At 40.6% G+C, this 26869-nt stretch overlaps 1 protein-coding gene across 6 annotated transcripts in view; it reads left to right on the plus strand.

Moving 5' to 3' along the window:
• The window catches only part of NHSL1 (NHS like 1), a 229637-nt gene that overhangs the window by 168942 nt on the left and 33826 nt on the right, over window positions 1–26869 (plus strand). For all 6 annotated transcript variants that reach the window (XM_032339387.1, XM_032339382.1, XM_032339383.1 and 3 more), the window contains exon 3: window positions 20692–20819. Coding sequence is in view for 5 of the 6 variants with exons in the window: in XM_032339382.1 (XP_032195273.1) it covers window positions 20692–20819 (128 nt within the window). In the remaining variant the exon portion in view is untranslated. The remainder of the gene's footprint in view (window positions 1–20691; window positions 20820–26869) is intronic.

A 26869-nucleotide genomic window follows, 5' to 3' on the forward strand; every position in this document is an offset into this window, starting at 1 on the left:
TAGTCACTCTATCCTTCCTGAAGAAATACATTTTAGCAGGTCAGCCCGGCTCTAGAATTAGAAGTGTGAGCACAGGGAAGAATGGCGGATCTGGCCTGTGTTAATTCAGTCAATGGGTTATATTTATTATAGGAATTGAGGATTTACAGTGTGAAGAAATGGTGGTTTGTACCAACCAGTTTTTTGTTTTTTTGTGTTTTTTTTGTGCATGCGTGTATGCTTCCCAACATGTTCGATGCTGGAGAAGGGTACACCTCTCTCAAAGTTAGGACAAGGTTTCCAGGTAGTTTCAGTGGGGTTCCTCTGACAGGTTGTGACATATAGGCTTTATCTAAGGCTCTCTGCATCTACCTTTTATGTCAGGAAGCTTCCTCGTTGGCCTTTGGCTTAGACAGATATGTCTGTTCTGGGAAAGATTACGGGATTCTCTCTGGATTTGATGAGGTGGCTTGGCTATCATATCTGGCTGCCTTGGGCACGTGGTTCCTGTGGTTTTGGCCATAGATGCTCTTCTTGGGGGTCCTGTGGCACTTCTCACGGGACTGTTTGGGGGATGCTTTTGGAGGTGTGGGCTTGTGGATGTTGACCAAGAGCTCTCTCTCCTGGAATGGTCCATCTGCTCACTGCTGTTGACGCACTTAAGATGAACATCTGCTTTGCCCACCTGTGCTAAACATGGATTATTTTTCTTCTTTGTCACTTTTTAAAAACTATGACATAGAACACAAATACCTAAAACATTGTACAATGTAAAAATAATTATAAAGCAAATATCAAAAGAACCATTACCGTGGTCAAAAAGTAGACTAAGGCCTAAACTCCAGAAGCCTCTTGTTCTTGCTTTCCAGTAGGGAAAAATCCAGGTTTAATGAAGAGAGCCTGGGTCACATCTAGGTTCAAATCCTGCCTGTTATGTACTAGATATCTCTGATTTGAGTTTAATTTTGAGTTTTACTTCTTTAACAATTTGACGTTGTTTATGCATCTGTAAAATAAAGACCATCATATCTGTGTTTATGGGAAAAAAATTAACGTCCCTTTGCCAAATATCTCAGAGTACCTGCCCCTAAAATTGGAAGCAGTGTTTGTAGAGGGAAGGGTGCATTTTAATTTAAGTGCAACAGAATACGGATACGAAGTTATAAATCTCAGCCCTCTTTCCCAAATGGCTATCCTGATTTAGCTGATGCTTTCCTTCCTACCCATTATGCTCCAGAGATACACTGTTGGGAGGAGGGAGAGGAACAGAACCAGAAATATCAGTGATGACAAGGACAGCTACAGACACTTGGCACTCAGGGTCGTTTTGTCTGTATAAGCAAGGTGACTTTTTCTCCTACCCACCTTCAACCTCGGAAAGAGCCTAGATTGCTAGAGCTGGAAGGGACCCCCCACATCCTTTGATTAATAAACCTCTTTTCATTTTGTAGGTAAGTAAACCAAGGCTCCCGGAAACGAAGGGGTTAGTTTATAGCTGCTTTTGCAATTGATAGATGATGAGGTTGGGGTTTGAAATCCGGTTTCTTGCTCAGCCCACACCTGTCCCTTTGGATCTAAGATCCTGAGGGCCCTGAGGAAATGCTTTGATGTCTGCCATCAGCTTTCAGAAAGGTCACAGGGAGCTGGAATCCAGAGGCCTAGGGCAAGTTTGGTTTTGTTAGCTGATTCACTTAAGGAATGCAGATGAGCTTATGGATGCCCAAAGGAGGTGCTTCACCCTTGCTCTGGAAATCTTCTCTTCATTCAGTCCTGATTTCATTGCAACTCAAGTATAAGAGAATAAAAGGAGGGAAGCTATGTCAGGGGACATTGGGTATGTCAAGTATCTATAACTGCTCTTTCATTTTAATGGCATTTGGTGCATATTTTAGGGCTGTAATAGGTAATTAGTACTTCAGTGGACTTAAAAAAAAAAAGGCACAGATTTTAGAAGGGACAAGAGAAATAAAAGGGGACCGGTGATTTAGCACTCCTTTGCCTGGTCCTTCCTTGTGTTCCCCAGAAGAATCCTTAGGTAGAATTGATAGGTAGGAGGAGAAGAGGACGTATCACTGTTTACTTTAAATTTTTTAAGATTTCATTTATTTATTTGACACAGAGAGAGATCCAAGTAGGCAGAGAGGCAGGCAGAGGGAGAGGGGGAAGCAGGCTCCCTGCTGAGCAGACAGCCTGAAGCAGGGCTGGATCCCAGGACCCTGATATCATGACCTGAGCCGAAGGCAGAGGCTTAACCCAGTGAGCCACCTAGATGCCCCAAAGTATCACTGGTTAAAGAAAGGTTATTTTTAATATTCTATAAGTCAGAAACGTTAAATAACTTAGATTCATGCATACAGAATTTTTACTTAGTTTCTAGTTTAAATAAAAATAGGTCTAGAATTCAGGTAAGGAGAGTGGTACATCATTCTGGAAAAGCCACTCAAGAGGGGTAGGGAATATATTGTCCCATCTTTCCTAAAACATAGCAGCATCGGCATTTTGTTCATTTGTCATAACTAGTCAGGAAATAGAGATGCAAGGCTGGAACTTGTATTTCTGGGCCGCTAGGAGCCTGTGAGATGTTGGAAAATACTGTCCCATTTTTGCCCTTGGCTTCCTGCTCTGGAAAGCAATGGATGATGTCTAGGTTCCCTTCTGAGCTCAAAAATTCTGCTTGGCGTCTCAGTACTTACTGCTTAAGGGTGACGGATGTGACGTTCTTTGACACCAGAATAGAACTTAATGCTGAGTCTTAAGTCCCAGCAAACTGGGTTATCGACAATCTAAGTTGGTGCTGCCGTGAAATTTTTCTAAGTGCATCCTGCAGGTAAAGCATGGGCCGGGTATTGTGGCTGAGTCCAAGAGGAATGACGTTGCTGCTTTCCAGGGCGGCTTAAAGCTCCCTGGAGAGCTGTCTGTGTGAGTAAGAGGGCGGAAGAGAGTGGTATTACGGAGCCTCACCCCTGCCCCTGGGTGTCATCTTTAAAACGGAAATCTGATCCTACCTCTCCTTTGTTAGAAATTCCCTAGGTGCCCCTCTCACACATAGCTCCTTAGTATCTAAGAACCTTCATGATCTGCCTGCCCCTTGTTGGTCTGGCTTTATGCCTTCTACCACCTGTGCCTTCACCTGAAGGATAAAGTCCTTGCATTGGAATGCTAGCTTGTCTTGTGCTTCCTTTCTCTGCTGCCTGTCCGGGCCTTGTCCTTCTTCCTGCTGTATCATGATCTCTTACTCCTGGTCGGCGACGCCCGTTTCCCTGGAAGAGTCATCTTGGGGTTGTCTGAGAACCCCGAGAGGTTTTCCTGGACTTTCCAGGACACGCCTTCCACCCTTTCCCATACACTCCCACAAAACCTAAACAGCCCTCCATTAAACTGCGTAGTCTGTGTTTACTCGTGTATCTCCCTGCCTGATAGCGAGACCGTTGGGAGCAGGACCTTGTGTTGTCATTTGTGTGACTCTAGCACACAGGCTGCTGCTTAGTTTCACTAGGTTGACTTTCCAGAGGCAAATGGTAATGTTAACAAAAAGCTGCTCTCTTTCTGCATTCGGTATTTCATTGGACGGTAAACACTGTTGTGTTTGTGGAACGGTCACCTAGAACTCAGGAGAGAGGAGAGGGCTGAAGGCTGGAAAATGGCGAGGGGCAGGGTTGAACCCGGAAGCCTTTACTTTAGGGGGCCGGAGAGGAGAAGTCGGTGAGAGAGTAGTTGGGGGAAAAGAGAGTCAGGATGGGCCGTGGTGATGAGGCTCACAGATGGGGAGAGAGTCTGGAGAAATAATACTAAGCTGGTCATTAGGCCGCCATTGGTGACATTCAAAAGCGAAGTGTCACAGAAGGCTTTGGATGTTAAGAAGCCAGATTTTATGGGAGAAGAATTATTTTTATAAGCAGAAAAATAATGCAAGACATTTTTTGAGAAACAAGGAAGTAGAATAAATTGATGTCAGCAAAACAAAGAGAAGAAGGGGACAGTATTTCGAGGTGTGGCAAGATAGAGGTAATATTACTTGTTTTAAAAACCAGAGCCAATTCAAACATGGTTGTAGACAAAAGGAGCCCAGGAGGAGGGGAAAGATCACAGATGCTAAGAGAGAATGGGGAGGATGTTCCCTGAGGATACAGAGCAATAGGCGGTGAACTCAGGGCCACAGGTGGAAGTCAGGTTTCCACCTGTGTCTCCTAGACAGAGAATTGGGAAGAATTTTGAGATGGAGCAAAAGAAATGGCAAAGTTGTTCATGAGTTGGTGCTGGAGGCTTGACAGAAACGGGGCCCTCCACTCTGTTGCTGGGGCTTTGGTGAGAAGAATGACTTGATTTGGTGCTCTTGTTCAGTGCTTGAGAATTTAATTAGGTTGACTTTTCAAAGACAAATGTTCATGTTATGTGTTTCTGAAAGCTTTTTTTTTTAAATATTTGGTATTTCATTAAACTTCTTTTGAAATTTTTGTCCTTAGGGAAAGTTACCCAGCCTGATGAAACAATGGATCAGATTCTCTATTGAGGAAGGGGAAGAGCAAAGACAATAAATGAGGAATTAACAGAATGGAAATGACATGCAAACGAGATTGTTTAACTTCTCTTGTTAGATTGGAGGGCTCGGGAAATTTTTATAATACTAACTGCCCTGCGCAGGGTAAAGCTGAAATAGTTGCGGAAGTCTGATGCAAGAGCAAGAGAAAATGAACAATCACTGCTTTTTCACTGGGTTAAGAGACATGGTGCCTTTTTTTTTTTTTTTTTTTAAATGGTAAGCAACACACAAAAGATAGACTAGCAAAGACAGTCATTTAAATGATCCAGGTCTTAACAAAACACTGGGGATTGTTTCAACAAAAGGCTTTTTGTTTTGTTTTTGTGTCCACGGCTAGTCTGCTGTTTCAGCAATTCTGTTTTAATTCCTGATAAAGTGAGTAACTTGAGTGGCCTCTGTGTTGCCCTCAGTGCAGCATAAAAACGCTACATTGAAGGTACTGTGGATAAGGTTTGTTATCACTCTCGGTACCACTGAAGTCTCTCGGTGTTGGTTTAGAATCTTAGCTGGCTATTTGATACTGAGTAACCTTGGTAATGCTCCACTACTGCCAGTGAGAGGGCTTTCTCATTCTCGAGTGAAATGAGATCACCTCCCATTCGGCTGTGCTCTGGTGCCACTCAACCAGAACTGGCAAACTCTTCACACGCTCCCATTAATCATGGCACCAGAAAACGCTCACCTTAATTTCAGTCAGATTCAGTGCTTTGAGTCTCCTTGAATTAATTTGGGCATGTGAAGAGAAGAAGTATTAAAAACTAGTTTTCTACAATAGCAGGTCACCTCTACAAGTAAATCTTCCATGGTTGGCTGTGAAAAATAAAGCTAAAGGTTTTATCCAACTGCTTAAGTTTTAATATTTAATTCCTAATTTTTTGGAGGTTTTTATTCCACTCTTACAGAAATTAACCACAGAGGGACGATATTCGCCGAAATGACCTTTTTAAAACCCTTCCACATAAAGGGAAGTTTCCTGTGGTGTTGAATGTCAGTGAGGGAGACGTTTGTCGTGGGATTGGGAGCAGGGTGGTGCTTTCCAATACATGTTTACACAGTAGTCACAAACGCATTTCCTGTTTGACTTTGAGCTGATGACACAGTTAATAGCTCATTTTGTCTCCATAGTACACCACCTTTCCAACCCTGGTCATTTTATTTCCCCAAACCCACCATGTAGATTGAAATGAGAAGTCATTTGGAATTACATTAAATAATTTTTAAGCACATGAGTTCTGGAGTCCGCTTGTCATTCGTCCCCGCCCCCCAACCTCGGCAAAGAAAACTGTCCATTTCAAAGGCGTCCATTCCATCACCATTTCCTGTCTTCTGCCTTACTCCTACCCGAAACTTCTGGGAGCTCTATTTGATTCTATTTGATCAGAAATCTTCTAGGTCTTATCCATAATACAGTTAGTTTGTAAATACTGGATTTAATCAGTTTCCCTGAAATTCCGCTGAGACTAAATTTCCTTGGATAGATAACCCTGATTGAGCACTGGACATCATCTTCCCTACTTCATTCCCTTCCTACCAGCTTTCCCTTATCCCTGATTTCCTGAAGATATGATTGGGGCCCCACCCGCATTGGGTTCCCAGCCCACACTTCCCAGCTGTGGTTAATAAACACTGATGCCATGGCCAGTTTAGACGAGACAAGTCATATGCCTTCGGTTTATTGAGGTGGAAAGCGTGTTCAAGGATAAAGTACATGGGGGAGAGGAAAGGGACAGCACCTCTATCATGTAATCACAGTACGCTTTCAAGTCCAATCACAGTATGCTTCGGGTCCTTATCATTCATTCTCTTAATGAACTCACTGGGTACTTGCTAGCCACCCACACAGAGTGAGATCATGCAGGGCTTAGGCAGCATTGGGATTTTACTTTCAGGGCCTGGGAAGCCATTGGAGAGGTTTGAACTCCGGAGTGACATAGTCTGATTGGTCCTTTTTAAGTAGCTCAGTGGGGTTCTGTGTTAAAGTTCACCTCAGGGGGGCTGGGGCGGAAGCAGGAGACTGGGTGGTGATTACCACAGTTATCCGGTGAGAGGTGGTGCTGGCCTGGATCAGGAAGCTTCCTCCTCAGTTGGAGCTCAGTTGGGGTATTAAAAGCAAGAACTCTCCCAGCATTTTAAAGGAGGCTTGACAGGCAAGGCACTCCCGTACTAGCAAAGTTAAAAGCTTTTTCTGCAATAAAACAGTATTCTTTAGGAACTGAAAGTAGTACCAAATGGAGCATTTCTCCTCTCTGCCTTGACCCTACCCATAAACTAAATTCTTCTTCATCCTTTGTTTCCTGTTCCCGCTGAAGTTTCTCTTAGTGGGTGTGGATCATTTGTGACAGACTAAGACTGATCAACCCTCCCTTCCTCTTGGGTCTTTCAGCATTTCTCACTTAGAATATCTAGGAAGTATCAAACTTCCTAATTCTATTTCCGTCTTTTCTCATACTGCGGCTCCCAGACTAGCAGCATCACCATCACTTGGAAATTTACTAGGAATGCAGGTTTTCTGGCCCCACCCTGGACCTGCTGAATCAGACACTCTGGAAGCAGGCTCAGCAATGGGTTCGACAAGCCTTCCACGTGTTTCCAAGGCACCTTAATTTGGAAAGCTAGGGCTCTGTCAGTAGTCAATGCGAACTTGTTTATCAGTCACCTACGTTGTAAGCCCCCTAGAAGTTGGAACATAGCCCTTCAGCTCCACTAGCTCATTGCAAGCTAGGATTTGAACATAAGCTGTTCTACTCTCAAGTGTTTTGAGCTCTGAACTCCTGCTCTTCTGCTCTCTGGCTGTTAGCAGAAAGTGACTTAAGCAAATTGGAACTCCTTGCCTTCAGGGGAGCTCCCTTTCCTTTGACACTTGGGTGATAGTTTGCATACTTTCTGATAGGCCTTCTTTCTTTCTTACCCAGTTAAGCCATTTATTCTCTAGTACTTGGAACATGTTGTTGTACACACACCATTAGGAGAGGAGACCTTTGCTTTCTGAACTTTAGAGAGGCTTAGGCTTAGTCATTAAAGCCATATATTTTCTCTTTATCCTTTTATGTTTTATGGTGTTTTGGATTGTAAGTATCATTGAAGCGACGACTGGTGAAGAAGCAATGTTATGGGGGCACCTGGGTGGCTCAGTGGGTTAAAGCCTCTGCCTCCTGCTCAGGTCATGGTCTCAGGATCCTGTGATAGAGCCCGGAATTGGGCTCTCTGCTCAGCAGGGAGCCTCCTTCCCTCTCTCTCTGCCTGTCTCTCTGCCTACTTGAGATATGTCTGTCAAATAAATAAATAAATAATCTTTTTAAAAAAAAAGTGGGGGGAAGCAATCTTATGGACCCAACTATGTGTTTTTTGGAAGATGAATTTGAGTTTACTTATTCATATATAAATAATATGCTTTTATACCATATAAGTATTACTGTATAATGACATAAAAACTTCTACTCTAAAAAGGGGGAGGGAAGAAAAGAACCAAACATTAGTTTAATATTAAACCAAAGAGCATGTCTATTTGAAATCTGTTATTTAAAATAGCCATCAAAGTATCTAGGAAAATAATCCATATCAGTATCCAACATCGATATTAAATTCATGGTGTCTTTAGGATTTAACAGCTTTTCAGCTCACTTGGTAGGCTACAAATAACCAAGGAACTTAAAAGCATTTGAACATCTATAATCTCTTAATTATTCCACTTATGATTCTTAAAAACAGTTTAAATAAATTAAAGTTCAACTGTTTTGAAGAATTTTCAAGAAAATCCAAATGTATTTTGGGAACATCCAATATGCCTGATTGGCAAGGCAGAATCCGACTACAGTATGAGAATTATTTTTTTCCAGTGTTGCCAAACCCAGTAAATTAATGAGCTGGAAGGTAAATCCCTTCTGTTTTAAAATGCATTTTGGTTTAATTATCTTAAGAAAATAAATTCCCTAATGGTTACAAAGCATAATATTTAAGTGCAACACATTTTTCCTATGTACTTACTTGAAAGCTCAAATTAGATGAGCTATATAATACCCAGTACAGCTATTAGACTACAGCTGATACTCTTTTAAGTATACATGTTTGTAGCCTTATGTGTTCTCAATGCTCTATTTCTGGACAAAGATATATAATAGAACTGGCCTTTTACCCTGTTGTTGATAAATCTGATGGATAAGTAACTGGGATAGAAGTTTGAAAACCTGAACCTTCTAGAAACTTTAGACCTGAGTATCATAATCCATAAGACACAGATCTGTTCTCCTTCAGTTTCCACGGAAATACTTTAAACACAAATCAAATAATGACGGCCAAGGGCTTTCAGTTTAGAAAATAATGCATTTATTTAGTGTCAGCGGTAAGGACTTTAAAAATCAGTGATCTGAACAAAGGACTTTTTTAGACTATGGTTCATCATAGGACATTCTCACTGAAGCAGTGCCTTATGACCATTATTTTTATAATTAATTCTGGAAGTGGAGTCCTCCCAATTTCAATGACCTTGCATTACAGTAGGAGGATTATGAAAGACTTAACACTGTTAGAAGAAACCATGTTCAGATTTTAAAATATGGTGCATCTGGAATGCTTTGCTGTTGTGAAATGCCAAAATTGTGCTTTTGATTTGAATGTTTCAAAACTTGCCTAGCAGTTCATACCTGCTATGAACCAACATTAACCTGAAGAATGACAAAATTACCTTCTTAATGGATCCTTCTGGTTTTTACTACAGCAGAATTTGTTTCAAAATTTTCCTTCATCATTCCTTCCCTTGTTTTCCACATAGTCTAGCAAGGCAGCCACCTTCTCCCTTTTTTCCTTTTAGCATCCCCATACACCACATCATTCCTTGGGGAGTAGAACACCCCATTATGCTTTCAGTGTCTCATCTCCTCCTACAACTCTTCCTTTTCCTCATTTAAGCAAGTCAGACTTGCTAGCCCTGTATTGAAGATAAGAATTTTCTCCTCTTGGAGTATAATTCAGAATTTTTATAATTCATTTAATTTTTCACTATTGTATGTTTTCTCTCACAGAATTATATATGTGAAAAAAAATCAACTAGGGCAAGTTATGCCAGTCAGTGATTTAAAATGTCCATGTACTTTTACTGGCATCACTGTGATTGGCTTTCTCCTCCTGTGGGTAACAATCAAACTGCTGTTGTGGGGGTGCCTGGGTGGCTCAGTGGTTAATCCTCTGCCTTTGTCTCGGGTCATGGACTCAGGGTCCTGGGATCGAGCCCCATAACCGGCTCTCTGCTCAGCGGGGAGCCTGCTTTCCCCTCTCTCTCTGCCTGCCTTTCTGCCTACTTGTGGTCTCTCTCTTTCAAATAAATAAAAAATCTTTTAAAAAAATTAAAAAAAAAAAAAAAACCTCCGGTTGTGGTTTATTTGGGATTTATGTGTCTGAGAAGTTTTCAGCTGAGTCTTAGCATCTTAGGGAAGTGGGTAGGCAAGAAGAAGGTGATAAATGCAAATAAGATCATGTCCCTTCTCTGCTCCAAGTCCCTAGAGGCCGTCCCCCAGCTTCATGGTGAAAGCCAGAGTCCTTACAGCCTTCAAGGCCCCACATAGTCAGTCCCTCCTTTATCTGTCCAGCCGCATTTCCTACTATTCTCACCCCAAACTTTTCTCTAGCTCTTTCTCAGGGTGATGGAACCTACTTTCATTGCTCAAATATCACTACTCAGGCCAGCTCCAAACGCCGTTCCCAGTTCCTTTATTGGCTCTGTTTTTCTCTTAGCCCTTAGGACCTTCTAACATGCTACATAGTTTACTGTTTTTTCTGTTTGTTGTCTGTGCTGTCATTAGAGCTCAAGCTCCATGAGGACAGGAATGTTTCTTCTGTTCCCTGTAGAAACTTCCGTGCCTATCAAAGTACTTGGCAGGCAGTGGATGCTTCATGAATATTTGTGAATTAATGATAAATATGGCATGGGCATGCTTTGCCTTGTAGTCGTAATACCTGAGTTCCTGAGGAGAGAGAATTATCTTAGGAACTAAGGACTTTTTCTAACTATGATTCTGCCTTGGCAGTAGATGCTACCATACCTCCCACTCCTTTCTCTTTGCGATTCTTTCATGAAAAACATCAGTTGAACCTCTGTACTATGTGAGGCATGACAGAGTTTCTGAGGAATATGCAGAATGGCTTACAATATTGAAAAACTCAGGGTAGCATGGAAGGCTGAAGTGACTGGGAAAGGCTTTGTAGAAGAGAGGATTTGAGGTAAGTCTCAGAGGTGGATGGCATTTGGATTAAGCTGTCTTCAGGTAACACAGTGAGGTGAGTTCCCTGTAAGCATGGCCACCACCACTGTGGGCCAGTAGGACCTACGCTGCTGCCATCTGTGGGATTTGGGGAGTGATAATGCTGATATGCAGGCTGTGTTAATATGTATAATTAATATGATTTAAGAATTTCTAAAATAACGAGAAAGGAATCAGATTTTCTTTTCCATCTTAACATCTGAGTCTGCTAACATTTTCATTATTTTTTTTTTTAGATTTTATTTATTTGACAGACAGAGATCGCAAGTAGGCAGAGCAGCAGGCAGAGAGGGAGGGGGAAGCAGGCTCCCTGCTGAGCAGAGAGCCCGATGTGGAGCTCAATCCCAGGACCGTGGGATCATGACCTGAGCCACCCAGGAGCCCCCATTTTCATTATTTCTTTGAGAGACATAGTATTTTCACCTATAGACCTGCTTTACCTGTAAGGAAAAGAGACTTTCCCTAATCTTAAGTTCTGAAGACCATAAATATCAATATTCTTTAAGATACACGTATACTGACTAATTTCATACTCATTTTTTTTTAATGAAAATGCAAATGTAGAGGAAAAAAAACTATAATAGAGCTAGTTGAATCTCTTTTCTTTCTAGGAAAGAGCTTAAGGGCACTAAATCCCCAAACCCAAAGCATTGATTTGCTAGATAAAGCCTAGTGTTCTTTTATACATGAAGTGTGATCTGGGAGGAGTGGAGGGGGGTAGTTTCTCATCACAGCACTGTTGTCAGCTGTGAGTTGTTAACCTCAGGAAAGAATACCAGTTCTGGGGTCAGAGTGCCTGGATTTAGTGTTGGCCCCGTCACTCGGAGCAAGTTTCTTTTTGTTTCTCAGAGTTTTCATATTTAGAATGTGGAACAGCTTTGGGTCATTGTGAGGAGTAAGTGACTCCCTGTGCAGGAAGTGCTCATCGGCATGGTGGTGTGTTTGTCCGGAGCCCTCATCACAGTTCCTACACCACAGCGACTGCTCCGTCTGCTGAGGGCAGTGACCACATCTTGCCTTTCCCACCACGGAGAATAACTCAGGACATTAGAGATGAGTTCCTGAAGCCCAGAGCCTCACAGCTCTTCAGTATCCAAGCTGGGCATTTCCCAAGGTCCAGTTCCTGCCCTAGTTCTTTCAGCGATGCTTTGACACTCTTGCTAAAGAGTGACCACCCTCTCGCCCCATTTCCTTGACAACACTCGTAAGTTTCTTCCACATGTTAGCATCTCTTGGTTCCAGACTGTGTACATTTCCTGGGTCTGCCATGACAAATTACCACAAACTGGGTGGCTTTGAAAACAACAGAAATTTATTGGCTAGATGCCCAAAACTCATGTCAGCAGGACCATGCTTCCTCCGACCTGTAACGGAGAATCTCTATTTGCCCTTCCAGCTTCTGGTGGCTCTGGGCTTTCTTTGGCTTGTGGCTGTGTAACTTCTAATCTCAGCCCCTTTCAAAGGCTTCCTTCTTTCTGTGTGTGTATGTCCCTGTGTCCTTACGTGGTCCCATGGTCTCTGCTTTCTCTTCTTACAGAGACAGTAGTCATAATGGAGTAGGTAGGCCCTCATTTTAATACCCTCATTTTAATGTGATTACATCTGTAAAAGCTCTGTTTCCAAATAAGGTCACATCACAGGTACTAGGGATTAGGACTTCAACCAGCCTTTTTTGGGGACACAATTCAATGCCCATAACACTATCAGATCAAAGGACCTCAGTCCTTTTCCTCTCTTTCCTTAAATGCATTTACCAAGTGCCTGGCTGATATTTGACCACTATAATGACATCCCTAGGTATGTCATGTAAAACTGATTAGTTGATAACTTTGTAAATATTTCCGTTAGATCAATTCAAATATTTTAACTCTATTTTGGATTGAAAATAGTTAAGAAATAAATGCTCAGGCAATTGGGAGAAAATCCAGCTATCAGTGCTGCACATAGTTAGGCAAAGAAATAGAGCCTCATGATGTTTTGGTAAAGGTAGAGCCAAAGCCTTGGTGAAATTATAGAATCTTGAAGAACTGTACAGCCAAGCATATCTTGTTATGGAATTGCTCACTGGCTTTTACAAGGGGAAGAGTTTGAGGTATTCCTGGTTTATGTGGTAAATCCTGGCAGTCATGTCCATTTTCTGAGCACCTACCTTGTGGAGGTTTCTGTGCAAAGTTCTGGCATATCCCTACCTCAGCTCTCACATCAGAGAGCAGAACACTTAGAAATATTTGTTGAAATATTTGTCTCATGTCTGCCTCCCAGATGGAGTAATGTCCCAGTTTTACAGAGGTAGAATCTGAATTTCCAGCAAGGTTAACATGCTGTCCCCTAGACCTCATAGGTAGAAAGTAGGGGCCGATCCACCTTGATTTCCAGACGATCAGCTGCTCCTCCATGTAGAGTCCCTCCAAATGGTTAGCTTCCTGTTTCAGCAACACAGAGAGTAGCTTTTCATTGCCCTTGCAAATTCCACATCAAAAGTCTCTCAACCTCATTCAGGAGGGATTGGAAGTAAACAGTAAGTCTACTGAGGATCAGGAAAAGTCTTTGTTTCAGTGTGTTGCCTGCCTGTCCATTTGGAAGAGTCATCGGAGCAGTTTTGAGTATTGTCATTTTGCCCCTTGCTCATGAGGTAGGGTGGCCCTTTCTTGTCCCCTCTGAAGTTAGGTGTGGTCATATGGCTTGTTTGGTCCAAAGAAATGGGACTCAAGTAACCAGGAGTTATTTCTGGCAGAAGTTTCGGGAGTTCACGTGAGAGGTGCCACATTCTCACTGTGTTGCCATGTGATCAGTTAGCACAGGTACTTCCCTCTTTCCAGTCCCCAAGGGTCTCTGGTGAGCAGAGCCCCTGCTAGTTCTTCTTACACCAGGAGAATGTGTGGCAAAGATTCTTCTAGTTTCTTAAGTCATGGAGTTTTTGGAACTGTTTATAACTGCTGCATATTCTAGCTCATTGTGACCGATCCAAAAAATGTAAAAGCAAAACATGGAAATTGGAAATTCATCAAGTATTTCCAGCAGAGAAAATTATTTTGAAAATAACTCTTTGAACTATCTTACTCTAACATATTAATATGAAAAGCCTAACGAATAGCCAAATGCATGAAGGTTTGGAGGCCCAAGGCCGGCTAAATTCAGAAGATCGTTAGATCACCATCCAGTGTATGACATTGTTTTGTTTTGTTTTTTTTCTATATTTAAAGCTTTGGTCTACCAAGGAATGTTCACTCACTATTCTTGTGCTGAAGAAAACTGTTTGACATGAAAGGGAAGAGGAGGGAATTTGTGGTTGGAAAACCAGAGGACACAGTGAACAGGGATACCTTTATCCAAGCAGGACTGTGAGAACAATAGCTCAGTTTTACTCCAGATTTCTATTGCAAGAGGCGTTATGTGTTAAAGATAGATCTTCTGTTATATTTAGTATCTTGTTTCTAGCCTGTAGCCGCTGGCATAACTGGCTTTAAATTATGCTTTGCCTTGCAGTTACTCGCAGGGTAGTGTTGGAAAAGTCTTTGTCTGTTCGTGAGGGCTCGCACCTACTTACTTCTCACTCTCCAGACAATAAACTCCATTTAATGAACAAAGCTGTGTTTCTAGAAGCTGAGAGCTGTTGCAACTTGACAAGAGGAGATTCTCCTAGATTTTTCCTAGTTGGAATAAGATAAGAGACGATGGAATTTGATGACTTGACTGGATTTCAGAAATTTGATAAGAACAAAAAAGTGGTCATCCGCCATAAATGTATGCTGTCTAGTTTCACCTTAGACCCATCATCTTGTTTCGTGGACATACTACTATTTAAACATTTCTGTGCTCAAGCCTCATGGTGGCAAAAAGAGGCACTGTCTTTTAAACTAAGGCTCAAAAGGTGATGGTAGAAGTTCTGATAACTGGCAGATTTTTCATAGTTTTATGGATAATTTTGCAACATTCTGGTCTTCTTTTTTTTTTAAGATTTTATTTATTTATTTGACAGACAGAGATCAATCACAAGTAAGCAGAGAGGCAGGCAGAGAGAGGGGAGGAAGCAGGCTCCCTGCTGAGCAGAGAGCCCGACTTGGGTCTCAATCCCAGGACCCTGGGATCATGACCTGAGCTGAAGGAAGAGGCTTTAACCCACTGAGCCACCTAGGTGCCCCACAATATTCTGGTCTTTTAAGATTTAACATGTATCAAGTCATTTTAGCTATTTTTAATATTGCTAACAACATCAGAACTAACATCACTTTTAGAGATGATCCAGCCCATGTAATACAGATGATCTGTATTTTCTAGCAAGGAATAACCTCACATGATAAGTGCCTCCAATATGTAAAAAGATTTTCAATATTATAAAACGGTGTAACTTGGGGCACCTGGGTGGCTCAGTGGGTTAAAGCCTCTGCCTTCGGCTCAGGTCATGATCCCATGGTCCTGGGATCGAGCCCCGAGTTGGGCTCTCTGCTCAGCGGGGAGCCTGCTTCCCTTCCTCTCTCTCTGCCTCTCTGCCTGCTTGTGATCTCTGTCTGTCAAATAAATAAATAGAATGGTGTAACTTGAAATTTATACTTCTTATAGGGACAGTTAGTGAAGGATGAAGACTAATTTGAACAACAGAAGGACTTAGTTTACAAGGACCTTGGTTTGAGGGGCCTGGCTGGCTCCGTCAGTAGAGTGAGTAACTCTTGATCTAGGGCTTGTGAGTTTGATCCCCACATTAGGTGTACAGATTACTTAAAAATAAAATATTTGAAAAAATTAATGAATAAATAAAAGGGGCTTTCACTTTGTATTTTGTTTTGTTTGTCAAGTATTTGAAAACAATGAATTATGAGTAGCTACAAGTGGTAACAGTTTTTCTTGTTTTTGTGTGTATGTGTGGCTGGCTGCATTTCATTTTTTACTTCTTTCAAGTATAATTAACGTACCGTGTTTTATTAGTTTTAAGTGTGCAATATAATGATTCATCAATTCTGTACATTCCTTCAGAGCTCATCACAATGAGTGTACTTTTAATACTATCATCTGCTTTAACCATCCCAACCCATCTCTCCTCTGGCAACTACCATTTTGTTTTCTATTAAATATAGAATATATAGTCTGGTTTTTTGTTGTCTTTTGTTTCTTTGTTCATTTGTTTTGTTTCATAAATTCCACATACAGGGACGCCTGGGTGGCTCCGTTGGTTAAGCATCTGCCTTTGGTTCTGATCATGACCCTGGGGTCCTGGAATCAAGCCCCACGGCAGCCTTCTTGCTCAGTGGGAGACTGCTTCTCCCCAGCCTGCCGCTCCCCATGCTTGTGCTTGCCCTCTCCCTCTCTCTGTGTCAAATAAGTACATCTTTTTTAAAAAAATACCACATACAAGTGAAATCATATAGTATTTGTCTTTCTCTAACTTATTTCAGTTAACATTATACTCTATAGCTCTCTCCATGTTGTTGTGAATGGCAAGATTTCAGATTTTTATGACGAATATTCCATTATACATTTATACACACACATCATTTCATTATCCATTCACTGCTTGACAGATACTTGGTTGCTTCCATAATTTGTCTGTTGTAAATAAACCTGCAGTAAGCATAAGGGTGCATTTATCTTTTCAAATTAGTGTTTTTATTTTCTTTGAGTAAATACTCAGTAGTAGAATTACTAGCTCATATGGTAATTCTATTTTTAGTTTTTTGAGGAACCTCCATACTGTTTTCTACAGTGGCTGCACCAGTTTGTATTCCCACTAACAGTGTGTGAGGGTTCCTTTTTCTGCACGTCCTCACTAACACTGTTTCTTGAGTTTTGATTTTAGCCATTCTGACAGGTATGTATATCTCATTGTAGTTTTGATTTGCATTTTCTTGATGGAGAGTGATGTTAACACCTTTCCATGTGTTTGTCTGTCTATGTCTTCTTTTGAAAAATGTTGGTGCAGACATTCCTCTGCCCAATTTTAATTGGATTATTTGGTTTTTATTGAATTGTATAAGTTCTTTATATATTTTGGATAACGACTTATCAGTTACATCATTTACAAACATCTTCTTCCATTCAGTAGGTTGCCTTTTTGTTTTGTTGATAGTTTCCTTCACTGTGCAAAAGCTTTTTATTTTGGTGTACTCTCAAAAGTAATTGGATTTTTTCCCCCTTGCCAGAGGAGACATATCTAGAAAAATGTTTTTATAGCCAATGTCAACGAAATTTTTTTCTAGGAATTTTATGATTTCAGGTCTCACATTTAGGTCTTTAATCCATTTTGAGTTTGTTTTTGTATATGGTCTAAGAAAGTGGTCCAATTGCATTCTTTTGCACGTACCTGTCCAGTTTTCCCAGCACCATTTGTTAAAGAGACTGTCTTTTTCCCATTGTACTTGCCTCCTTTGTCAAAGATTAATTGACTCTAAAAGTATGGGTTTGTTTCTGCACTGTCTATCCTGTTACATTGATCTATATCTCTGCTTTTGTGTCAGTACCATTCTGTTTTAATTACTACAGCTTTGTCATAGATCTTGAAATCTGGGATTATGATGCTTCCAGTTTTTTTGTTCTTTTTCAAGATTGCTTTGGCTTTTTGGGGTCTTTTGTAGTTCCATGCAAATTTTAGGATTATTTGTTCTATGAAAAATGCTATTGGTATTTTGAAAGAGAATGAACTAAATCTGTGGATTGCTTTGAGTAGTATAGACATTTTAAACAATATTAGTTCTTCTAATTCATGAACATGGAATCTTCCCCTTTGTTTTTGTCATCTTCAGTCTCTTATCAGTGTTTTATTTTCAGAGTACAGGTCTTTCATGAATTTGATTAAGGTTATTGCTAGGTATTATATTCTTTTTTGGTGCAACTGTAAATGGAATTGTTCTCTTAATTTCTCCCTCTGCTACTTCCTCATTAGTGTATAGATATGTTGTAAAGATTTCTGTGTATTAATCTTGTATCTTGTGATTTTACTTAATTCACTGATCAGTTCCAGTAGTTTTTTGGTGTAATATTTAAGGCTTTCTGTATATAGTACCATGTTTTCTGCAAACAGGGGAAGTTTTGCTTCTTTACCATTTTGGATGCTTTTTACTTCTTTTTCTTGTCTGATTGCTGTGGCAAGGACTTCCAGTACTATGTTGAATAAAAGTGGACATTCTTGTCTTGTTCCTGATCTTAGAGGAAAAGCTGTCAGTTTTTCACTACTGAGTATGATGTTAGCTGCGGGTTTTTCATATATGGCCTATATTACATTGAGGTATGTTCCTTTTGAAGTGGTAACAGTTTCTGTTGGTTTGTGAGACAAGGTTCACCCTGGATCCTTAGGAGACTATAGTTTATAGGACCACAGAAAAATTAACTTGCAGCACCCAAGTTAATGAAATGTAAGACGAGTATTTTTTTCATCCCAATTTTAAGGTAATTAAAAATCAAATCAATACTTACAGAATCCCAAAACTTTTCACAGAACACTGAAAACTACTGATGATGCTTTATATAATACTCTCTCTATAGAAGGAGAGTATAATTCTGTTACATTTAAATTCTTTAGAGAAATTGTAAATATTGGAGAAATGGGAAAGTATTTCTCACTGGAAAGGGTTAGATTATTATGAGTAAATCCTCATTAAAAAATAAACTGTGTTCTGGAAATTTCAGAATTAAAAAAAAAAAATCTATTTTACTCAAGAGTGGTTGACAGACGAGCCCACAAATTAGCCCCTAAGTAACTGAAGTAAAAGTAATTAGGTATCATGTGATTACATCATGCATTTTTTAAAGTTAGTTTAGCATTCTGAAAGATTCTCATGACTATTTTCTGAGGTTTTTACAAATCTGATTTGCAGTTCTGGATTGGAAACTCTGTTCACTCCCACTGTGAGTAGCAAAGGAGAGTAAGGATTTTTTTTCCCCCTGGTTGGAGAATTTTTATCCTTTCATTAAAGCGTCTCCTCTCTATGGGGGAATCATAGATCCTAGTGTTACAAAGGCACTCTGAAGATGCCCTACTTTAGTTCTGTGCCATTATGTGCATGGTTTTGTCAAGCTGTGCAAAGAGGAAACTTCCAAAACCAAACACATTTCATACTCCTTCAGAAAGCTGGATATTTAAAGGTACCGTGTGGTGAGTGAACCCCTTTTGCAAGGCAGATGCTTCCCTAAGGTGCTGTCTGGGTAATAGAAAATCTCCTGGGGCTATAAAAAGCCATTAATACTTTTCTTGCTGCACTTGCCCCCACTGATCCAAGTAATTAGCACAATGTTTCCTCCTTGAAGGGAGTCCCTAGTCTCTAAGCAGCCAGTGGCCCCAGCCCCTCTGTGAAGCAAATCACCATGGTCCTGGTTACCTTCCACCCTCTGGTGCCAGGCATTTCTCTGTAGACTGGCGGACGTCTTGACTGCCACCTAGCCTTTTACTAAATTCCACTCAATGATTATAGCCTGTTTGGCATCAAAGTTAAGTTGAGAACTAAAAATAAAATGAGGGCATCGTTACCCATGGTTTCTCATGTCACTTCCAGCTGATGAGTCTTGGAAAGAAGCATAGCATGAGAATTGCTTGTATTTTTTGATGAGGAGTTATATAATCAATTGCTGTATATCAAAAATAATAGTAATTAAGCCCCTGGGTTTAAATTCTGAGGTCCATTGCTTATCTGCATAACATTACTGAGCAAATAATTTAATTACTTTAAACTGATTCAGAGGGCTGTTGTGAAGTGAAGGAAGTCCTATTAAAACCCATGAACAGGGTATATAATCAGTGTAATCAATGTTTTAGTAATTTTGGGGGGTTTTTTAAAGATTTTATTTATTTGTGTATGTATGTATGTATGTATGTATGTATGTTAGAGAGCATACAAGGCGGGGGAGGAGCAGAGAGAAAGGAAGAGAAAGAATCTCAAGCAGACTTCATACTGAGTGTGGACGTGCGGGGCTCAGTCTAATGACCTGAGATCATGACCTGAACTGAAATCAGGAGCTGGGTGCTTATTAGCTATCAGGGAGATTCAAATCAAAATCACATTGAGATACTACCTTATACCAGTTAGAATGGCCAAAATTAACAGGACAGTAAAAACAAGTGTTGAAGAGGATGTGGAGAAAGGGGAACCCTCCTTACACTGTTGATGGAAATGCAAGTTGGTGGAACCACTTTGTAAAACAGTGTGGAGATTCCTTAAGAAATTAAAAATAGAGCTACCCTATGACTCTGCAGTTGCACTACTGGGTATTTACCCCAAAGATACTGATGTAGTGAAAAGAAGGACCATCTGTACCCCAATGTTTATAGCAGCAATGGCCACAATCACCAAACTGTGGAAAGAGCCAAGATGCCCTTCAGCAGACAAAAGGATAAAGAAGATATGGTCCATATATGCAATGGAGTATTATGCTTCCATCAGAAAGGATGGATACCCAACTTTTGTATCAACATGGACAGGACTGGAGGAGATTATGCTGAGTGAAATAAGTCAAGCAGAGAGAGTCAGTTATACGGTTTCACTTACTTGAGGAGCATAAGGAGTAACACACGGAGGACATTAAGACAAGGAAAGGAAAAGCGAATTGGGGGAAATTGGAGTGGGAGACAACCCATGAGAGACTGTGGACTCTGAGAAACAAACTGAGGGTTTTAGAGGGGTGGGGGTTGGGGGATGGCTGAGCCTGGTGGTGTGTATTATGGAGGGCACGTATTGCATGGAGCACTGGGTGTGGTGCATAAACAAACTTGGAACACTGAAAAAATAAAATTAAATTAAAAGAAAAAAAAGAGCTGAATGCTTAACTGACTGAGCCCCAGGCTCCACTCTTAGTTGTTTTTATCATCATTTTCATTATTAATAGTGTTTCTTTGGCATCTTATACTTAGGGCAGATATTACTAGAAAAGGTAAAGAAAGGGGAGTAAACAAATCATTTTTTAATGCTCTTTCTCCCCTCCGTGGCCACTCTGTAGAATGTGACAAACTGAGGCGGGATGGCTACCGAAGTTCTCAGTACTACTCCCAGGGACCCACCTTTGCAGCCAATGCCAGCCCACTCTGTGATGATTATCAGGATGAAGATGAAGAAACAGATCAAAAGGTAAGCCTTCCCAGTTCAACGTGGGATCCTGAATTGGGTCTCAGAACAGGAAAAGGACCTAAGTTGAAAAACTGGTAAAATCAGAATAAAATCTGGTTTCAGTTAACAATACTGTCCCAAATTAATTTTTTAATTTTGACAAAGGTGCCATGATTATGTAACACATCCACAATACGAGAAGCTAGTTAAAGGGTTCACAAGGGGTTCTCAGTGCTATCATTGCAACTTTTTTGCAAGTCTTAAAATTAGTCTATAATTTGTTTGAAAAGATAAGGTCAGGATTCAAGAATCTCATTAAAAGATCACAATCAGTATATTTGAATATTCTCTTTTGGACAGAAAAAAAATGAAAAGTCTTATTTTTGTTGTTTTGGTTTTTCATATGACTTAAGAACCCAGTCAAATTAAAAAAAAAAAAAAACTCGAAGTACAACAGGCAAATGCCACTGTTTCACAAGTGGTCAGTGTTTTTCAGAAAGATTGAATAGAGGGAGCCCTTTAATATTGCGGCACCCATTAGTTCACTGTAGAGATGCTGTTTCATATGCGTGGTCCTTTTTCTTATGCCATCTCTTATGGTAAGTGCAGACTACTTAAGACAAATATATTTTCTCAGTAATAGAAGCCTATGAAAGAATAAAAATGTAGGGAAATTTTGACTTAAATGTTTGTGGGTTTTTTTTTTCCCTTTTCTTTTCTTTTTTTTTCACTTTATTTAGTACTATGGACTTAGAATTTGGACATGTTTTGGTTTAGAAACCACTTTTAATTAATCTAAGAAATATCAGCAGAATTAGGTCAATATATAAATGTGTTCCTGTTTAGGGAACATCATTCAAAGTTTATTGTCTTTCCACAAATAAATAACATCAGAAAAAAGGGTGGATAACAGGTAACTAAAAATGGGAGAGTACTACCATAATGTTTTAGTCTTCTGGTGGTGATGGGACCCCAGGTGGTTTTTTTTGTTTGCTTGTTGAGAATGTTTTTTTCCTGTTCCTTTAAAAATATTTTCGCACATTAGTTTTGTTCTTTGGGACTTAAAATACACAAAGAAGTTCTCTTACTCTAATAGGAAAAGCAGCTACTTCAAAATTGATCTGGTTTTTAATTTTAAAACTTTTTATTTTTCTCTCACTGACATGAGTAAGAAATTAGAAGATGAATTAGTCAGGATTTTTTTCTGTTCTTATTTTAAATTTTTAACAGGCTTATTCAAATTATAATTGACAAAATAATTATATGTATTTAAAGTGTGATGATATGACATATATATATATATATATATTTTTTTTTTTTAAGATTTTATTTATTTATTTGAGAGAGAGAGTGTGTGTGAGCAAGAGAGCACAAGTGGCAGGGGCAGGGCAGAGGGAGAGGGAGAAGCATGCTTCCCCTGAGCCTGGGATCCTGACCTGGGCCAAAGGCAGATGCTTAACTGACTGAGCCACCCAGGTGCCCCTGACATACGTATGTGTTTAACACGCCTATCACCTCTCATAGTTTCTTTTGCATGTGGTGAAAATCCTTAAATTTTACTCTCTTCTTGGATCTTAAGTACACAACACAGTAGTATTAACTGTAGTCACTGTGCTGTACATTAGATTCCCAGAGCTTATTCAACTTATAACTAAAGGCTTGTACCCTTTTGACTGGCATCTCCCCAAATTCCCCACCTGTGAGATTTGTCTTTCTTTATTCAGATACACTTCAGCCTTTTACTGATGCTAAAAGGAGGAAAATTGAGTTTAGAGTGGGACCCAGTTATTAGAGCGGTTTGGGTGCAGTGTGATTATGTAAGTTGTAAGTATCTAGGAGCGTAGAGTCCCTTGGTAGCAAATTGACATTATGGAGACGACATCCAAAGGCCTTCGGGAAAGTGGAATTGGAGTTTCTAAATTCTCACACAGCTGGTTACTTAGGATGATGCTCACATCTGAGTGAAGTCTTGTCTGTGGACTAGTTTCTATTCCTGTGTGCATTGCAGTGGGCCCCTTTGAGCAGCTCTCTCCCAAATGTGTGGAGAAAGTAAAAAATCCTTATCTCTGAGAACACAAGGCGCCTGTCACACTACACATGAGTCAGCAGATAATGATAATATGGGAAAGAATATATACATAAATGTCATCCTTTAGATGATAGGACATGACATATGACATATCCTATTAAGTGTAAGAAGGACCATAGCTTGACTTGGTAGCCCTAGGATCCACTAGAGCGGAAACCAGAGTTGGCTGTGGAACCTTAGAACTCTTCTTGGGGCCAAATGCTGCTTCTGTAAAATGGAGGCACGGGAACAGCGGAGGAGCTTTCGCTGGTGTGTGTGCGGGAGGGTGAACTGTTTCCGGGGGCTCCCTGAAAACCCCCTCTGGGTTATAGGCTCCATCACAGTGTCTGGACTCTTGGCCTTCCTACTCTTGGACCCTCATAAAAGCGCATAGTTGCTTTTAAACCTTACCTTCCTTTACTCCTATATGCCTTTGGGTTAAAGTGTTTTTGACATCCTTAGAATATACTGTTAGTGATATATTTTTTTTTTAAGATTTTATTTATTTATTTGACAGAAATCACAAGTAGATGGAGAGGCAGGCAGAGAGAGAGAGAGGGAAGCAGGCTCCCTGCTGAGCAGAGAGCCCGATGCGGAACTCGATCCCAGGACCCTGAGATCATGACCTGAGCCGAAGGCAGCGGCTTAACCCACTGAGCCACCCAGGCGCCCCCGTTAGTGATATTTAAAGGGAGCTCTTTTTTCTTAAATACATAGAACTAAGTAGAAGTATGTTCAGAATTTTTTAAATTATCAGGCCTGAATGTCTTCTCAATGTAAGAAATTTTTTGAGAATACAATAAATACCAAGTTATATAATGTATTAATCATGAGTGATTATATATTAATTAAACATCCGCTAACAAACTATTCCATCATGTTAACAAACTGACTTCCTTAAAAAAAAAATTGCTTCCTTCCTTCCCTTCTGCCTTCCATCCCATTCTCAGTTAGACTGTATCATTCAGTGTTGCATTAACTTCTATAACTTCTTGGTTCCACGCAACATCCAAAAAGCCACTTGCCTCTCATTGTTGCACATCCAATTTGATGGTCTTGGAGCACATTCTCCACTTTTTATTTATTCATAGGTATTGGATTAATTACAGTGTTCTGCACCAGACCATTTGCTTTTTTTTTTTTTTTGATTAACTATATATAAGTCAACAAGATCCAGTATTGCTTTCAGTCACAAAAGTCCTAAAATTGGTGTGGAAATTAACCTTTGTAGGTCATTGTGCTTTTTCTGCCACTTCCTATGGGTCCTTCCCTCCCCCACCCTCCCGCCCCCCGCAAATAGTGCTGAAGTAGCTTCCATTGAAGAAGGTTTGATTGGTGTGTACCCCACACAGTGCCTAGTGCATGATGGGCTATGTTGCTGGCTCATTCTTTCAACAGTTATTTCCAGAACAGTCACTACTAAGTACATACCCTGAATCAGGATTCCTTATTAAAAATCTGTGTCCCTCCCCTCACTGCTCACCAAATCACAATGATGCACGGAAGTCTCTACTGGCTCAGCCATCATTGGTAGTCACTGGGACATATTCCTTTATCCCTCCTCAGTGTGTTCCTAAACATAACTACTTTAAGCACAGACTTATAATTCATTTTCAAGTTAACTATTACTCAGGTTCTGTGTGCCAGGGACTATTGTAGGTGCTGGAGACGTAACAATGAAGCAAGCAGAAGAAATCCTTGCCCTTAAGAGTGGTTGATCTGACAGTGAGACACGAGTAAGTTAGCAGTGATGCTGTATTAGAACATGATAGACACTCTGGAGGAAAATAAAGCAGAATGAGACAGAGGGGAGGTTGCTGTTGCAAATGAAAAGGGCAAGCCTTCCTGAGCAAAGTTTTGATTGGGATGAAAAGAGTGATCCAGGCAGAAATCTTAGAGAGCATTCCGTGGAGTAGAGCAGCTGATGCAATAAATGTTTCTTAAGAATATATGACATATACCAGATATTGCAAAAGGCAATGATTAGTAAGGTATCTGTACTTGGCCTCAAGGAAGTTACAGCTCTCTGGTAGGGAATAGCCTGAACGAAAAGGTTTTTACATATTACCTGCTGCAGGAAGTGTTTGTCATATAGTAGCATGTGAAAGAGAAATTCTTCTGGCTTGGCAGTGGGAAGTGGGGAAGGGTTGGGGAGACGGTAAGGATATGCAAGGGGAAGAGTCATAGGGCTGTTGCAGTGGGCAAAACATACCGAGGACTAGACCAAAAGAGTGGCTGTGTCAGTGGCAAGAAAGGGAGATTCTAAGAGGTGAAATTAAGAGAGGGTGGTATCCTGGGAATTTGGAGACACATTTCACGTTTTAGCTTTGCCACTTGTTGGCTTCCTTCGGATGTATCACTTGGGCCTTCCAAGCATTCGTTTCCATATCTAGAAAGTGGGGAGTGGAATAAGATCACTCTCTTGAGATCTTTTTAAAAAGCTTCTCTCATTCATTCATTGACTCAACGAATACTTACACAGCATCTCCAACAAAGCAAGCAGCCTTGTAGGTTCTGCCAACCCATCAGGTGAAAAAGACAAAGTCCCTGTTGTCAAAGGGAGAATAGCAGTAAGCGAATAGAACACAGAGTGGTGATACATGTTATGAAGAAAAACACAATAGTCATAAGGAGAGTTTTAGAGTGACAGGGCTGCTATTTTTAGATTGAGTGTCCAAGAAGGGCTGTCTGAGGGTGTCATTAGAGTAGACCTCAGAATGAAGTGTAGGAACACTGCATATGACTGTCTTTGGGAAGAAGAGATAGTAAGTGCAAAGGCCTGGAGACAGTAATATGGTTTTCCTGTGGGGGAAATAGACAGATACCACCAGAGTGGCTGGATTGGGCACGGTGAGGACTTTGGATTTGTTGTTCCTAGGTGAGATGGGGAGGTCCAGGAGGAACTGAGGTGGAAAGTAGCATGATCTGATTTGCTATTTAATAGAACAGCTACTATATGGCAATAAGACTGTGGAGAGTTGAAGATGGAATTAGAGAGACAAGTCACTAGGCCATTGCAGTAATCCTGGCAAAGATAGAGATGATGTGGGCTGGGCCCAGGGTGGCAGTGGTAGTATTTTATTCTATTTTATTTTTTAAGATTTTATTTATTCATTTGAGAGAGTGAGAGAAAAAAATGGGAAAAGGGAGGGAGCCCAACATAGGACTTGCTCTCAGGACGTTGAGGTCATGACCTGAGCTGAAGGCAAATGCTTAACCATCTGAGCCACCCAGGTACCCTGATTCTAGCTTTATTTTATTTTATTTTGGATCCTATAGAATTTCCTGAAATTACAAGAAAAAGAAGAGTCAAGGATAATTTCCTTTACTGTCTTTCCAGCTTGATCCCTCTAGAATGTCGTTTCTTCCTTCCTCCCTCCCTTCCTCCTTCCTTGAATCCCATTTCAAAAATTATATGACCCTTGAGAAATTCTCTTCCACCGACCCTACCCTCTTCATGTCATCAGTCATCTTCCTCTGCTTAGATTTCATGGCCCACACTTAACATTCTCTTCTTTACATACACTTTCACCTCTCCTGGCCCCTCTCCCCTTCTGCCAGTTTCCTACAGAAATCCCTCCTTCCCCCAGTTTCGTGCGGCTCTACCCCTGCTCTGTACTAAAGCCTGGTTAGCTGAACAAGACTAGAGGAAAACACCAGCATCTATAAGCTAGCTGTACTGGAAATTCCTGACCTCGAACCTAACGTGGCAGCAGTCCTACCATACCAGCTCATCATTCATTCTTCCACTCTACCAAATTATATTTCACACCTTCTTCTCAAATCTCCAAACACCATGTTCTCTACTTTACTCTCAGATACTTACTGTCTTTGGTATTTACTACACTGGGTGGGGGGTGGGTGAGGGCAGGGGGTGGGGGGCGCACAGTCCAAAGTATATCCTTTCACAACCAGACCTATTGAACTGCTTGCATCTGTTCCACCATCTACTCACCCTTTCCTGCCACTGTAATGGGTGAATAGTCCTTGCTGCTTTCTGTGC

This window comes from Mustela erminea, chromosome 4, assembly GCF_009829155.1.
Source record: "Mustela erminea isolate mMusErm1 chromosome 4, mMusErm1.Pri, whole genome shotgun sequence".
Taxonomy (NCBI): domain Eukaryota; kingdom Metazoa; phylum Chordata; class Mammalia; order Carnivora; family Mustelidae; genus Mustela; species Mustela erminea.